The following is a 17029-nucleotide window of genomic DNA, read 5'->3' on the forward strand; positions in this document are numbered from 1 at the left end:
AGGAACCAGGAATGCAATCCAGGTCTCCCATGTGGGTGACAGAAACCCAATTACTTGAGCCATCACCAGCTTCCTGCACTGGTAGGAAGCTGGAACCGGCAACCAGAGCTGGAAATTTAACTCAAGCACTCTGATGTGGGACATGAGTGTCTTCTACATGTCCATTCTGACAGCAAGTTCTTCAGAAAGAAGAGATTTAATCATTTCACAACATACAGAGGTATTTCAAAAGCTTCTGGAAAATTGAACTAAAAGGTGAGTTTATTTTGATACCAAAAAATTTGATTCATTTTTACAAGGGATCCCCAAGAAGTTATAGAAAATGGGGGGGGGGGCCAGCATTTTAGTGTAGCAGGTAAAGCTGCAGCCTGCAATGCCAGCACCCCACATGGGCACTGGTTTGAGTCCCAGCTGCTCCACTTCTGATCCAGCTCCCTGCTAATGTGCCTGGGAAAACAGTGGAGGATGGTCCATGTCCTTGGGCCCCTATGCCCACATGGGAGACATGGAAAAAGTTCATGGCTCCTGGCTTCAACCCAGCTTAGCCCCAGGTCTTGCGGCCATTTGGGGAGTGAACCAGTGGACAGAAGATCTGCCTCTCACTCTCCCTCCCTGTAACTCTGCCTTTCAAATAAATACGTAAATCTTTAAAAAACAAAAACATATAATGCTTGCCAATTAACAAAAAGGAAATTAAAAGAAGAAGAGGGAGAGGTAGGAAAGAAAGAAGGAATAGGAGAAGGAAAAAGAAAGAGTTCAAAAAACTGCAATGTATAGAACTTCTCTGGATTGTGATTAAGCAAACTGCTAAACAAAAGAAGGAATGAGACAATCAGGGAAACTTGAACAACGACCAGACAGCAAATTTACTATCAGCTTTTTAAATGTGATAACTGCACTATGGCTTTTATTTTTTTTTTTAGACACCTGCTGACATTGTCACAGACGCAATCCAGACGTGGTGCCACTGACAAGAGAGACACGGCTGGCTCTGGGACCCAGCAAAATAACTGCTGATGCTGGCAGCCAGACATGTGGATGTTCACTGCGGCCAGCCCTCGCGTAGATTTCAAATGCTGCATACCAGAAGAATTAAAAACAAACCCACGGCCGGCGCCGCAGCTCACTAGGCTTCTAGTCCCAGTCGGGGCGCCAGATTCTGTCCTGGTTGCCCCTCTTCCAGGCCAGCTCTCTGCTGTGGCCAGGGAGTGCAGTGGAGGATGGCCCAAGTACTTGGGCCCTGCACCCCATGGGAGACCAGGACAAGTACCTGGCTCCTGCCATTGGATCAGCGCGGTGCGCCAGCTGCAGCGTGCCGGCTGCGGTGGCCATTGGAGGGTGAACCAACGGCAAAGGAAGACCTTTCTCTCTGTCTCTCTCTCACTGTCCACTCTGCCTGTCTCAAAAACAACAACAACAACAACAACAACCCACAACGCAGCTCAAGGAGGGGCTGGCGCTACAGAAGCATGGAGACTCTGGAGCTCCAGTCCTGGCCCTGCCACCAGAAAGACATGGGACCTGGACACGTCACTCAGCCTCTCTGAGCCTCAATCTCTTCTATTTTTTTTTTAAAGATGTATTTATTTATTTATTTGAAAGTCAGAGTTACATAGAGGAAGAGACAGAGAGCGAGAGAGTGAAATCTTCCATCCACTGGTTCACTCCCCAAATGGCCATGACGGCCGGGGCTGGGCCAGGCTGAAGCCAGGAGCCAGGCTCCACTTCCAGGTCTCCCACATGGGTGATGGGGGTCCAGATATTTGGGACGTCTTCCACTGCTTTCCCAGGCCACTAGCAGGCAGTGGCATTGGAAGTGGAGCAGCTGGGTCTGGAACTGGCACCCATATGGGAAGCAGGCACTGCAGAATGTGGCTTAACCAGCTGCACCACAATCCACCTTTTTTTTTTTTTTTTTTTAATTTTTATTTATTTGAAGGGCAGAGAAAAAGAGAGAAAGAGAGAGACAGACAGACAACTACCATCTTCTTTCAATAGGTGGAGCCAGGCCAGGCCAAAGCCAGAAGCCAGAAGCCAGGAACTCAGTCCAGGTCTGCCAAGTACTTAAGCCACCACCTGCTGCTACCACCTCCCAGGGTGTTTATTAGAAGGAAGCGGGATTTGAAGCAGGAGGGGCTCAGTCTCAGGCACTCTGATGTGGAATGTGGGCATTCCAAAAGGCAGCTTAACCCAGTGTAGCACAGTGTCTGCCCTCCCCCCTTCTCCCAAAACAGGGCAGCATCCATGCAAGGAGGGGTCAAGAGATGACGGACAGACTGCAGTCACACAGTGGCAGCAAAGGTCAGGGCGGAGGCCCTGACAAGGCTGTGTGGCTGTGACCACACCTTCGAGCCGTTGAGGATGTAGTGCTTCTTATCTTCACTTAAAACAGCCCTGGCCCGGATGGACGCTGCATCACTCCCACTGCAGAGAGAAAGACACAGTTGACAGAGAAAGATACTGGCAATAAATAAATTAGAATGGTTTGGGGGCCTGAAAAGTGAGGCTTCTCAGAAATTTACCCGGGACTTGGCAAATTTTGGAAAAAAAAAAAAAAAAAAGGTCCCACAGTAAATATGTTTAGCTCTCTAAGCTACAGGACGCCTGCCCACCTCCTTAACCCTGCTGCTGGAACACGGCAGCCGCCTCTGTAAACAGATGGGCATGTTCCAGTACAACTTCACTCACGAACGCAGGTGGCAGAGAAGACAGCGCAGGCTTAGGTTTAAATGTGGAAATGTGTGCTCTACGTTGGCTCCTCGGAGCTGCTGAGGAGGAGCTAGGGCACCCCAGGAGGAAGCGTGTTCTCAGGTTCCAGGTGAAGGGAAGCAGGAGAGCATGTCCAGGTGAGGGACTGGCCAGCAGAAGCCAGTCCCAGCCCTGCTGTCCTTGCTGTGTGACCCCGGGCTGACCACACAGCCTCAATGGACCTCAGATTCTAACCTGTAAGAGGAGCAGTGCCACCTGCCCCACATACTCTGTAGCCTAAAGACACAGGTGTGTTGTAAACCACAAAGCTGACGCAATGGCTGCTGTCAGGTACACTATCTCACTTCACAGTCTTCCAGGGACAAAGAAATATGGTCCAGAGAGAGAACTGGTGAGAAGTTTCTGAGCTGATTCTCCGGAAGACTTCAGGTAGGGAGGAAGTAAAGGCAGCTACTCAACAAGCAGAGCAGTCCCTTGTCCTAGGGAACCTTGGGAGAGGCACAGGATGCCACGGACCTGGCTGGTTCGGTCAGGCAGAAGGCTGCAATGTGCTCGCCGGACGCCAGCTTGGGCAAGTATCTGGCCTTCTGCTCCTCACTGCCGGCCAAGATGATCCCCTAAATGAAACACAAGCAGCCTAATTCAGCTATGGGTTAGACGGAAATCATGACACATGCATGTAACACATCCACCTTGTGCAGAAAATATTTATCTTTACTCCACGTAAGAGAAGAACCCCTGAGCACTGAGCTGGCAGCCTCGGGCAGAACATGTGCAGCCAGGCTACTGGGGGTCCCCTACCGCACACACACCAGGGTCACAAGCCTGCAAGATCAGCAGAGCTTCAGAGTCAGCGTCTGAGATGTTTCAAGGTGGCTGCTCCACGGCCCGGCCAGGGAGCCTTGGCAAGGAACGTCCCTTCTCTGAGTCTCCATCTTGTCATCTATGATTGGGGGCATTCCTACCCATTGGCAGGGTGGGCTGGATGAAGGCACGCAAAAACACAGGACTTCCAGAACCACAGCCAGCATGCAGAAGGTGCTGGATCAAGACCAGAGCTGTGCTGTCCACTTCTCAGCCAGTGCAAGTGGCTTAGTCCCCTGTGTTCACCACATGACTGCAACCAGGACTCAAGCTCTCGGGAGTGCTGCTCACTCAGCTCTTTGCCATCTGCACTGAGCAGAAATAATCCAAGTAATGGGACTGCTACTAAGAGCTGTATCACCCTGCACCTGCCCTCACATGCTTGGTGTCCAACAGGCTGAGGAAGGCATGTGCAAACAGCAGGGGGTCCCTATAGCCCCTATAGCCCCAGGTGAAAGCAGCATCAGACCTGGGCCCTGAATGTGAAGGACAACAGGACCAGGAGGAAGACTCAAAGGCAAGGGACAGTATGTACCAAGGACCACTGCCCATGTGAGCCAAATAGAGGCTGCGGGCAGGGACTGGGCACCACATGGTATAACCAGAACTGCAGGCAGGCCTGCAAGAGCAGCTTGGGTTCACGCTCCTCCAAGACCCTGAGGCATCAGGCCTGACCATTTCTCAAAGAAGGGAGCAAGGCCCTCACACAGAAACCCCAGCCGCCTGACCTTGAGGCCGATGGCCTGGTGCGCCGCCAGGGTCACAGTGATGGAGCCATCCTGGCTGATGATCTCCCCTAGCCGTGCATACATGGTGTTCGAGAGGCCAAGGCCACCTACAAGACACAGAGCAGCAACATCATAGTCCAGCTCAGTATGGGCAGACCGATGCTTTTCTAATTATAAAGTAATGTCAGACCACCAACTAAAAAGAAAAAAATTCACAATATACAAAAAGGTAAAAAGAAAATAAAAGTTGCCCACATTCTATCACTCAGGAAGACTCTTTCTGTGCCTCCTTTCAGAGTTTTTCTAGGCACAGAGGCACATGTAGATACATATCTGAATATAAAGACTCCTAAACACAATGAAACCACCTATCATGCTGGAGCTGGCATTGTGGCAGCCACCGCCTACGACACCAGCATCCCACAAGTGTCAGTTCAAGCCTCGGCCGCTCCATTTCCAATCCACCTTCCTGCTAATGCATTTAGGAGAGCAGTGGAAGACAGCCCAAGTACTAGGGCCCCTGCCACCTATGTGGGAGGCCAGGATGGAGTTTCTGCCTCCTGGCTTCAGCCTGGCCCAGTCCACTTGTTGCAGCCATTTCGGGAGCAAACCAGGGGATGGATGATCTCTGTCTCCGTCTCTCTGTAATTCTGCGTTTCAAACAAATATATAAGACCATGTAGCATGCTGTGAATGACTTCTACCAGTGTCTGCTGGACTCCCGGCCAGGATGCTGGTCAACATCCTGCAGCAATAAGGTCTATGTTGTGGGTCCCTCTTTTTTTTTCAAAAAAGATTTTATTTATTTACTTGAGAGGTAGAGTTACAGAGTGAGAGAGACACAGAGAAAGGTCTTCAATCTGCTGGTTCACTCCCTAAATGGCTGCTGGACTGGCTGAAGCCAGGAGCCTGGAGCTTACTCTGGGTCTTGCACATGGGTGCGGGGGCCCAAGGATTTGGGTCATCTTTATTGCTTTCCCAGGCCATAGCAGAGAGCTAGATTGGAAGAGGAGCAGTCAGGACTTGAACTGGAGCCCATATGGGGAACTGGCGCCCATATGGGATGCCAGCACCACAGGTGGAGGCTTAGCCTACCATTCCACAGCACTGGCCTTGAAGATGTAATACATAGTATTACTAACTGGATAGTATATATTAAATACTAACTGGATATGTAATGCTATACTGTCATTTCTAATTTCACCAAGTTCTTTTTAAAAATTTTATTTGATAGAGTCAGAGAGAGAAAGAGAAAAGGAGGGATGGAGGGAGGGAGAGAGGGCAAGTGAACAAGAGCTAGCTCTCATCAGCTGGTTCACTCCCCAGATGCTTTCTAAATGCCGGCAATGGCCAGGAGCTAGGAAGTCAACCCAACTCTCCCACATGGGAGACCAGAACCCAACCGCTCAAGCCATCACTGCTGCCTCCCAGAGTCTACATTAGCAGGAAACTGAAAGTTAGTGTCAGAGCTGGAAATCAAACCGAAGAACTCTGATGTGGGACACAGGTGTCTCAACTACTAGGTTAAATACTAGCTCTTTTTTTTTTTCTAAAGATTTATTTGAAAGACAGAGTTACAGAGAGAGAGGGAGAGACAGAGAGAGATCTTCCATTCACTGGTTCACTTCCCAAATGGCCACAACAGCCAGAGCTCAAGTCAGGAGCCTGGAGCTTCATCCAGGTCTCCAAATGTAGGTATAGGGGCCCAAGCACTTGGTCCATCACCTACTGCTTTCCCAGGTCCATTAGCAGAGAGCTGGATCAGAAGTGGAGCAGCTGGAACTCGAACTGGCACCCACAGGGAATCTTAACCTGCTATGCCACAACGCTGGTCGCTAGCACTTGCTTTTTAAGCAGATGACAAACTAACCAACCACTAATTCCCAGCTCTACCCTACACTTCCTTTCTTTTCTAATATTCAGATGACTACACATGATGACAAATGATACCTCTGATACCGCTGAGTCACAACTATACAAGCCTCAGCTCTCTCCCTCCACTCCCACCAGCCTGGAGGCAGCTGTTTGTGTACAGAAACCGCAAACAACCTGCACCTGCCCTGCACAGGTCTGTGCTGCACTCCCACCACTAGTGGCAGCAGCATCACTACACCAGGTCTGGTGTAGAGACATCCTTTTGCATATGCTTGAAGTGTAGTGGGAGGTATTTCACAAGATAACAAAGATGATTTTTCATTTAACAGCTTAAAACAGTGTAACAGGGGCCAGTGTGGTGGCATAGAAGGTTAAGCCTCCACTTGTGGTGCCAGCATCCCATATGAGCACCGGTTCAAGTTCTAGCAGCTCCACTTCTGAAATCAGTCAGTGCAACTCTGAGGTCACCACATCCCCACGTGGCCTAAGAATGCATGGACCACAAACATCACATCAGGATCCTTATTCACTTCAGACAAACAAAGCGCCAAGACTCAACAGCTCTTCACCCCTATGGGTCCCTGGTCGGCACACACCCACCAGCCAGCACCCTGTACTGAGCCCCCTGTAAAGATGGACACTGATTCACACCCGCAATTATACCACTGGACCGTGGAGATGCTGCATCTCATAGCCCCCTTCTGAACAGAACCCTGTGGACAGACGTCAGAGTGTGCCCAAGCGCCGAGCAGCGGAGCGGTTGTTTCCCTGACTTACCATACTCTTCTGGCACCTGTATCCCAAAAAGCCCCAGTTTCTTCAGATTCTCTAAAGTTTCATCTGGGATTTTTCCCTCCTGGTCAATTCTTCGAGAGTCCACTGATAAGAAGAAGAAATAAGAAGCAATTAAACAAAATATAAGCTAGGATAATACAAATAAAAGTAAACAACCATTTCTGCATATTATACAATCCCAGAGTCAAAAGTTTTAAAATGTTTAAAAAATATTTATTTATTTACTTATTTGAGAGGCAGAGAGAGGTCTTCCATCTGCTGGTTCACTCCCCAAATGGCCACAATGGCCACAGCTAGGAGCTTCTTCCAGGTCTGGGTGCAGGAGCCCAAGCACTTGGACCATCCTCTGCAGTTTTTCCAGGCCATTAGCAGGGAGCTGAATCGAAAGTGGAGCAGCCGGGACTCAAACAGGCGCCCATTTGGGATGCTGGCACCACAGGTGGAGGCTTAGCTTACTACACCACGGCCAGAGCTGTGCCAATCCGAAGCCACGATCCAGGAGCTTCTTTCAGCGGCAGCCCCAGGTTGCTCCATTTCTGATCTAGATCTCTGCTAAGTCACCTGGGAAAGTAGAGGAAGATGGCCCAAGTCTTTGGGCTCTTGCACCCACGATGGAAACCTGGATAAAGTTTCAGGCTCCTGGCTTTGGCCTGGCCCGTCCCCGGCCACTGTGGCCATTTGGAGAGTGAACCACCAGAGTAAAGATCTCTCTCTCTCTCCTTCCCACCCTCTTTTTGTAGCTCTTTCAAATAAATGAATAAATCTTAAAGAAAAAAAAAGTTCCCTAAAATGCTTAAAAACAGCCAGACACATGAGAGACACCACGTACAATGGAATGAAGATAAAAACAGCTGCTGGCTTCTCTGCGGAAACAGCACGAGCCGGAAGGCACTCTCAACAGAGAAAGCTTTCTGATGCCGGGACTCTCGGTGACACATGGAAAAGCGACAATGCTCCTTCCCTGTGGCGCTGCGGGACGTGAGCGTGCAAGGACGTCTTCCCCAGAGAAAAGCAACACTACCAAAGAAAATCCGTCCCACCCAGCAGCATGAAGACCTCTAGAAACGCAACTAGACTGGTAACCACCGGATGACTGCTTCTTACCTTGAAAGTTTCTCTAGAAGATAAACCAGTTTAAAGAAAAATAATGGCATGATAAAATTCTGGAAATGTGCAGTGGTAATGATTGTACAACACTGTAAATGCACTTAACACTGCAGAATTGTATGGTATGTTTGACCATGATTTTAAAAAAGTAAAGTATTGCAGGGTTTATAATAAATGAAAAATGAAAATAAAACAGCACACAGGTAGGGAAAGTGGAAACACAGTATTGTTCTTACACTCCAAGTGAAATGGCATATTAGCTGAAGACAGGTTTGATAAGACATCCTATAAACTCTAACACAATCACTACCAATGCGAAAGGGTAGAATAGGCAGAGTAACTTAAGTCACCACTTGGGAATCCTGCATCTCATATCCGAGAAAGCTTGGTTCAAGTCCTGACTGCTCTGCTTTGGCTCCAGCTTCCTGCTAATGCGCATTCTGGGTGGGAGACAACAGATGTAGGCCCAAGTACTTCAGTCCTTCCCCCATATGGGGGACCTGGATGGAGTCCTGGGCTCCTGGCTTCAGCCTATCCCAGCCCTGGCTGTTGCAAGCATTTAGGCAGTGAGCCAGTAGATGTGAGGTCTCTGGCTCATTGTCTTTCAAGTAAAATGAAAAACTAACTACACATGTAAGACACCGCTGAAAGGGAAAAGACCTAAATAACTGGAGAGATATCCCTTAATAATAGATGGGAAACGGCCGTCTGGGGAGTGAACCAGAGCCGGAAGACCTTTCTGTCTCTTCCTATCTGTAACTCCATCTCTCAAACAGATAACTAAAATCTATCAAAGAAAGATACCTCAGCAAAATAGAAATACAAGTAATAAATCAGCATATGAAAAGGTGTCCAACAGCATTAGCCAGTAGTGAAATGCAAATCAGAGCCACAATGAGATGCCTGATATACACAATAAAATGGCCAAAAAGACTGGTAGAGCTGTGGGGCAACTGGAACCTGCATACACTGTGGTGGGGACATAAACTGGAGGCTAATTTGGTAAACAGCTTTGCAGTTTTGTAAAGACTTAAACATACACCTAGCACAGGATCCAGACACCACACTCTTAGTATCCATTCAAGAGAAAGGCAAGCTCCAGTCACAACAACTTCTTTTGGAATAGCCACAATCTGACAATACCACATTGTCAACATGTGAATGACTAAACAAATCCTACAAAGAAATACTCACAGCATTAAAAAGTAAGGAACTACTGATGCTCTCTGCTGTGGCCCGGGAAAGAGTGGAGGATGGCCCAAATGCTTGGGCCCCTGCACCCTCATGGGAGACCAGGAGGAAGCACCTGGCTCCTGGCTTCTGACTGGCGCAGTTCCAGCCGTAGTGGCCATTTGGGGGTGAACCAACGGAAGGAAGACCTTTCTCTCTATCTCCCTCTCTCACTGTCTAACTCTATCTGTCAAATAAAAAATAAATAAATAAAAGCTAAAATACAAACAATGACAGAAAGGAGATTAGCAGTTGCCTGGGGACAGGGAAGGAATGAAAAGGAGGAAACTACTTAGAGATAATAGACAAGTGCATTATCTTGGTTATGTCAATGGTTCTTCTCTTGTGCAATATACTGAAAGTCAGTCATATCTGATAAATTTTTATTTATTTATTTTTGACAGGCAGAGTAGACAGTGAGAGAGAGAGACAGAAAAGTCTTCCTTTTTCCGTTGGTTCACCCCTCAATGGCTGCTGCGGCCGGCGCACCGTGCTGATCCGAAGGCAGGAGCCAGGTGCTTCTCCTGGTCTCCCATGGGGTGCAGGGCCCAAGGACTTGGGCCATCCTGCACTGCACTCCCGGACCACAGCAGAGAGCTGGCCTGGAAGAGGAGCAACCGGGACAGAATCCGGCGCCCCAACCAGGACTAGAACCTGGTGTGCCAGCGCCACAGGTGGAGGATTAGCCTAGTGAGCCACGGCGCCGGCCCATATCTGATAAATTTTTAAAAAATATACCCCTGACAAACCAGATAGTAGAAGTTTAAATAAAAGAAAAAGAGACTAAGGAACTTAAAAAAAGGTACACAGAAGAAGGAAGATAGCCACTAAAAACCAGAAACAAGTGTTTCTAAATAACAAAAGATATTGATACTCAACTAGGAAACTTTTAAAACTAGCAACATAGTAACATATACAGCAGGCGTTCTCAAAGTGTCTGTAAGCACCTGAGTGGCCTTAATGGCCTCCACAGGGTCAAAGGTATCCTAATGGTAACAGCAAGACACTATTTGCGTTTCTGATTCTACTTCTCTCAAAAAATGTATACCAGACTCTTCCAGAGGCTACATGACATACAGAAGCAAAACACACAGATGAGAATCTAACTGTGATCTCATAAGACAAACATTAAAAAGATTAGTAAAACAATCTCACTCTTGGCCGGCGCCGCGGCTCACTAGGGTCTAATCCTCTGCCTTGCAGCGCTGGCACACCGGGTTCCTGTCCCGGTCAGGGCGCCGGATTCTGTCCCGGTTGCCCCTCTTCCAGGCCAGCTCTCTGCTGTGGCCCGGGAGTGCAGTACAGGATGGCCCAAGTACTTGGGCCCTGCAACCCATGGGAGACCAGGATGATAAGTACCTGGCTCCTGCCATCGGATCAGCGCGGTGCGCCGGCCATTGGAGGGTGAACCAACGGCAAAGGAAGACCTTTCTCTCTGTCTCTCTCTCTCTCTCATTGTCCACTCTGCCTGTCAAAACAAAACAAAACAAAACCAAAAACAAAACCAAAAAAAAAAAAAAACAAAACCAAAAACAAAAAACAATGTCACTCTTTCCACTAGCTTTCAAAGAATTTATTAAAAATAGTTTATGGGGTAGGCACTGTGGCATAGCAGGTATGAAACGCCATCTGTGTCCTGGCAGCTCCACTTCCAATCCAGCTCCCTGCTAAGGGCCTGGGCAAAAGCACCAAAAGATGGCCCAGTTTCTGGGCCCCTGCCACCCACGTGAGAGACCTGGATGGGACTCCTGGCTTCCATCTGGCCCAGCTCCGGTCATCCGGGGAGCAAACCAATGGGTGGAAGACCCCTCTTTCTCTCTCGCTCTTTCAAATAAATAAAGAAATCGTTAAAAAAAATTGTTTATATCAACATATAAAGGGTTTATAATTATTTTTAAATGAAGTCATATATGACATATATGGTATTCTTTTTAAACCTCTCAGTTTTAATTCCAAAAAGGTCAAACATTGGCAGGGAAAATGGACATAAACCAAAGCTCTCTGGGATCCTCAGTGATGCAGAAATGCTGCTATGATTCCGCCATCAGGGAACTCTGCATGGCCCTTCCTGGAGGGGCAGCTGCTCCCATTAAGGGTGGCCTCCTACTCTCAGGGAAGGACCCCAACCACTCCAAGTGAGGGGCCCTGCAGTCAAGAATGCTGCTCCTTCACCTGAGGGCTGCAGGTGCCACAGGTCCTCCAACCATGACTGGTTCCCAACAAGGCCACACAGAAAACCAGGCTTGACCTCCAGCAGCGCCTACAGCAACCTCACACTGCACAGGACTCACTGGCATGGGCTGTGTGTCCTTGGCTTTCTTCATCCCAGTTGTGCAGTTATTTTGACATTTTATATTTTCATTATAATTTATGTAAGTCTGCAATACACGTGGAAATGTTTACAAGTGGCCCTTTATCACGGACACATCTAGAAGCAGTGAACTGGAATTCTTGTAATGGATCAGCAACTGAGATGATCCCAAAGTAAGATACTCTGATAAAACTGACTTCTCCCTCATTCACAACTCTCGAAAGTGCTTCCCCTACAGTGTGCTGCTTCTAAAAGAAACACCAGCATCATGGCTCTGCTGATGGAGATCGGCAATGAGAAGGAAAACCATACGTACCCTCTTCCATGAAGAATTTTTCTACGGGTCCCACCAACTGATTGATTTCATTAAGTTCATCTTGGCTAACTTCCGGAAACGGGAAAACTCCTTTCTAAAAATGATAAACATTTACAAAAATAGTTAGTTTTTAAAAGACTTGTTTATTTATTTAAAAGGCAGAGTTAAGGGGTGGGGGGAGAAAGCAAATATTCCATCTGCTGGTTCACTTTCCAAATGGCCCCAACAGCTGGGGCTGGGCCAGGCTGAAAGGAGGAGCCTGGCAGGCCATCCAGGTCCCCTACGTGGGTGGCAGGGGCCCAAGCACTTGGACCGTCTTCCAGCGCTTTCCCAGGCACATCAGCAGGGAGCTGGATCAGAAATGAAGCAGCCATTCAGCCTGGCGCCTAAATGGGATGTCAGCATCACAGATGGCAGCCTAACCCACTGTGCCACAACACCAGTCTCTGAAAATTTAATACCTAGCAGCCCCTACTGCAGTAATATTGGTGAAAGGGGAAAGAAAAGGGCATCCTAGATTCCTCATCTGGCCAGCAGGACACAACTCACTGCAGTTATAAAGACTACACCAAGCGCTTAAGATGCAGGCTGTCCCAGGGCCATCTTCCTCCCCACACACCACTTTCCTTATCCATAACAAGTGATGAGGACTGTCCCATAGAACAGGAAGTCCAGGACTTGAGTCTGGTCCTGGATTTGCCACTTGCCAACTGCGGCCGCAGCCACCTCCCTTCACCTCACCAAGCTCCTGTTGACTCAAGTTCCTTGTGAGAATCCTGGAAGGCGGAATGAGAAAGGTCTTTTCTAAAATGGAGAGAATCCTACATCAGTTACTTTGAGTTAAAAATGGTGCTGCTGACAGGAGCACGGCGTGGCTGCCAGATCTGACCACGGAGCCTCTGGCCCTCAGTCGCTGCAGCCACTCCCTGTGCTGTGGGATCAGAGAGCAAAGCCCAGCTGTGGATCCACATCGCCCTGAACTTCACCCTGGCACAGCCACTCCTCGCAGGTGACTGGGCAGCTTGCATCATCCCTCTCCGTCCGGTTCTCTCCCACAGATGATTCTCTTTATCTCAGAAGGTGACTGCGGTCACGTGCCCCAGGACATAAAGTAAGTGTTCTCAGCTTCTGGCTCCACTGTTGTCCCACCTGGTGACCTGGAAAGTGACTTAGCTGCCAGTCTCTTTCCAATCCCTGACTAGCCCAGGATTCCCTCCTGCTGGCCCTGGAGAGCATTCCACAGTATCAAAAGCCCCTCTGGCCTTGGGACTCCAACTACCCTTCGGCAGCCAGCATGGCACCAGGAAGTGGACTTGGGGGTGCCTATTATAAGCTGCCAGGCCCCAGGAGCCCTGCCTGTCCTCATGGCACCAGGGCTTCAGGAAGGTTGTCACAGAAGTCCTCATCCTTGTTCCCAGCCTCTGCACATCTCATTGACCACCTGACTTGTCTACTCCAGCACCGTACTCCCCAATCTGTCCTCAGCTCTCTGGCCCCAGGACTGCAGGCTTATTGGGGCTACCCTATCCAAAAGCGACAGCAGACTTAGCGGTGTCCTGCCTCTCTATCACAACCCTCTACTAAGGGGGTCTGGAAGGAAAGGCAGGTACACCTGTCACCACTCTCAAGCCTCTGGAGACAAAGCTGTCTCCGCCCAACAGAGGCGACTGCCCCCTCACACTCCCTTCCCTAGCCTTGTTGGTCAGCTGGGCAATGGCTATGGGAGGAGATGGGGGATAATCACTGACATCGGTGGGCAGGCCACGTGACAGAATAGAGACAGCCTGGTAACTTGGTGGCCTTGGACCACAACCAAAGGGTAACTGCTACAGGGAGATGCCCCGGGTGCCAGGGAGAAAGAGTTCTTGGACAACAATGGTCAAAAACTGACAGGTGTGCCTCACGGGAGGGGAACTCAGTTGCAATGGACAGTTTTCAAACTTGTAAAGCAAGGAGACCTGTTATTCCCATAAATCTAGGGCAGAAGTCACATAAGACAGATCAAAGCCAGGCAACTTGATTGAGGCTGCTCATAAGAAGAGAGGCCCAAATCTCACTGACTCAGCCTCCCGTTCAACCCTGCAGGAGCCCCTGGGGCACTCCTTCCTATAATTTTGCCCCAACTAAGGGCAGAATGATGCTCACCAGCCTCAATAACCTGGGGTTCTCTTTCTATTCTAAAAGGCTAATAGTCGCTGCCCTGTTCCTACTAAAGACCCAGAAATGCTGAGGGAGGCCTGACCCAGAGGAGGAGCTGTGCGTGAGCCTAAAGGTGGTCAGATACAGATCTGGGAGGCAGCAGTGACAACTCCAACAACTGGGTTCCTGCCACCCATGTGGGAGACCGAGAATGAGCTTTGGCCATTACAGGCATTTTGGGGAGTGAACCAGCAGAGGCATCAATGAATGAATGAATGAATGAGCCCCTTGTAGCTGAAGAATTTCCATGCACTATCTACCCTACTGTCGCTCTACAACACATCTGTGAGGTACACACACCCACCAGCTCCATTTTAAGGCCGAATGGGACAAGGCTCAAAGTCACAGAGATAAGATCAAACCTCAGTCTTCAAAAGAGGATGGTGTTCAGCAGCCACATTGTTGCTGTGGGCGTGGTGCAATCCTCGGAAGGGAGGGGGCGGAAGGCACCTCGGAGCCAGATTCAGGAAGAACTTGAATGGCAGGGCGAGGGGCTAGGGCTCAGCCGCAGAGGGAAACCCCGGGGGGCCCCGCAGGTGCCAGGAGCGCCCTGGGCAGAGCGGGATTCAGGTACCACAAGCAAAACCCGCACATTTGGGGGCCGGCAAAGCCCGGGTGAGCGTGGCTCGGTGACCTCTCCCCAGGGCTCTCCCAAGACTCCCTGAAAGAACCCGCGGGGACTTGTCAAAGCCACTCCGCCCGGGGACCCGTCCCCGGCCCCTGGGAAGGCTCCGGCGGGTTCGGAACCCGGGGTTGCGGCACGGACCGCCCCTCGGGAACATCTGGCCGGGCACGTTTGCGGGCTCCGGCCCAGCCGTGACCGGCGAGCAGCGGTCGGCCCGGGGCTCGCCTTACCTTCTCGATCTTGCCCAGGAAGAGCTCCTTGGCGAAAGTCGCGCTCCGCGGGCTGGTGCGCAGCGGGCGCCGGCTCTCCGTGAAGGCCACCAGAGCCCGACAGACTCGCGCGGCCGCCGCCGTGCGCAGGATTAGCCCGCAGCCGCTCATGCTGCCGGCGTCCGCTCCGGGCGCTGAAAGTGCAGGCTCGAGCGCCGCGCCTCAGCCAAGGGCACCCGGGCCGCGCCTCCGGATGACGCCATTGGCCGGCGCCGCCGCACCCACTGCGCTTGCGCCGCCAGCCGACCCTGGAGAGCGAGGGTGGCTAGGCGGGGTCCGTGCTGTTTTGTTGAGTTCAGGCTCAGGCTTACGGTGGCTGCCGGTCGTTTGCAAAAGTGCAGGCCCTAGGACTATGCTTCCCAGGCGAACGGGAATCTAAGTGCTCCCATTTGCCCCCGTCAATGAGGCAATGCAAAGCCATGCACGGTGTTGGTTACCTCTGCAGGGAGCTCACAGCATGGGGCATGCTTCTTGCTTTTAAGTGGAGGGTGGAATCGCCGGGACCCTTTTGTCTTCCTTTGTAGCTCACGGGGATGTGACGCTGAGCCCCTCTGCCGTGCCTGGCTGTCGATGCTGCCTGCTACCACGCTTTAGTCTCCCACACTCCGACTTCTCCCGTAGCCCTAAGGGTTACTTGTTCTGCTGACCCAGGACAGTCAGCCCAGGACCCCAGAACCGAGCCGTCTCTCCGTGCAGAGCGGGCCGGGAGCAGGGTCTGAAGCCAACCCTCTCTACTTCCCCTCTCCCACCCTTTTCTCCTCGAGGACCCTTCTGCTCACCCTGCCCACCCGCGTGCGTGTTTGCATTCTCCCTTTTAAAGCTTTGTTTGCCACTTTGTGCGCTGCATATGTGCCTGTAGTTAGACTGCTTCTCCAGGGCCTGGAATAAAAATTAGAACTCACTTCCCCGGCCTCAATGTGATTGCAAATCAACTGTTTCTTAAATTCACTTAATTGAGGGAATGGGACATTGAGTCTTGCTGCCCCACAGGGTCCCACATCACAAGATTTGTGAGTTCATTGACCTCTTTTCCAGCTGACATCTTGCTGGATCTTGGTCTTCAAGACCAAGATCTTGGTCTTCAAGGGTTTTTTTGGGAGTCCCAAGCCCTGAGTAAAAAATACCGGCCCGTCTGCTACAAGCCCCCCTAACTGGAGCGTATTTTGCCATCATCAAAATTCCCGAAAGAACCTGATATTGCTGGTCAATCAAAGAAGGGCAAAGATCAGCACAAGAATGAAAAACACTTCTCAATCCCAAAACCATCTATAAGATCTCTGACCATATTTTTTTAAAATAAGCTTTATTTATTTGAAAGAGTTAACAGAGAAGGAGAAACAAGCAGAGAGGAAGAGAAAGATATCTTCCATCTGCTGGTTCCATCCACAATGGCCAGGGCTGGGCTAACCTAAAGCCAGTGCAAGGTGTCCAGCGCGAAACAAATCTTCCCAGCCAGATCAATCAGTTTACAGGCATTCATTGGGATTCCACTCCTGGGCGAGGTTCCCAGCCCAACAGGGCGGGGCCGGGGAAGTCAGGTGTCAGAGGTTGGGAGGGCTCCTTACACAGGTACAGGGTGTGGGGGTTAAAGGTTGAGGCGGGCCTGATCCTCATTGGTTGACCTTTAAGGTGCCTGCAGGGACCTTGGCAAGGACTTTTCATTCCTGGAAGTGGGGGTACGGACTCTCCATTCCCGGAAGTGTGGGCCTTCTCCCCTGCAGATCCCAAAGCTACCAGTCAGGAGCTAGGAGCTTCCTCCAGGTCTCCCAGATGGGTGCAGCGGCTCAAGCACTTGGGCCATCTTCTGTTGCTTTCCCAGAAGCACTAGCAGGGAGAAGGACCGGAAGTGGAGCAGCCAGGGCTCCAACTGGCGTCCATATAGGATGCCGGTGCCGCAGGCGGCAGCTTTACCTGCTATACCACAGCGCCAGCCCCAAGACCCCTGGCTCTAACTCCTCAGGGTAATTAAGTAATAGCTGCCTGGTCCCTGCTCAGTGCTTT

The 17029-nt window shown here is 50.4% G+C and overlaps 1 protein-coding gene across 2 annotated transcripts in view; it reads right to left on the reverse strand.

The window, feature by feature from the left end:
* ACAD9 (acyl-CoA dehydrogenase family member 9) overlaps nt 1-15232 on the reverse strand; it is a 30915-nt gene extending 15683 nt beyond the window's left edge. Inside the window, exons 1-6 of one of the 2 annotated variants that reach the window (XR_016215051.1) lie at nt 14990-15232; nt 11936-12029; nt 6954-7055; nt 4302-4408; nt 3226-3326; nt 2346-2424 (exon numbers count right to left, since the gene is read on the reverse strand). Coding sequence is in view for 1 of the 2 variants with exons in the window: in XM_002713167.6 (XP_002713213.1) it covers nt 2346-2424; nt 3226-3326; nt 4302-4408; nt 6954-7055; nt 11936-12029; nt 14990-15139 (633 nt within the window). In the remaining variant the exon portion in view is untranslated. The remainder of the gene's footprint in view (nt 1-2345; nt 2425-3225; nt 3327-4301; nt 4409-6953; nt 7056-11935; nt 12030-14989) is intronic. The other variant, XM_002713167.6, reaches the window with a different exon arrangement.
* Between the last annotated feature and the right edge of the window lie 1797 nt (nt 15233-17029).

This window comes from Oryctolagus cuniculus, chromosome 10 (assembly GCF_051225735.1).
Source record: "Oryctolagus cuniculus isolate XC-2025 breed Fujian yellow rabbit chromosome 10, ASM5122573v1, whole genome shotgun sequence".
NCBI lineage: Eukaryota > Metazoa > Chordata > Mammalia > Lagomorpha > Leporidae > Oryctolagus > Oryctolagus cuniculus.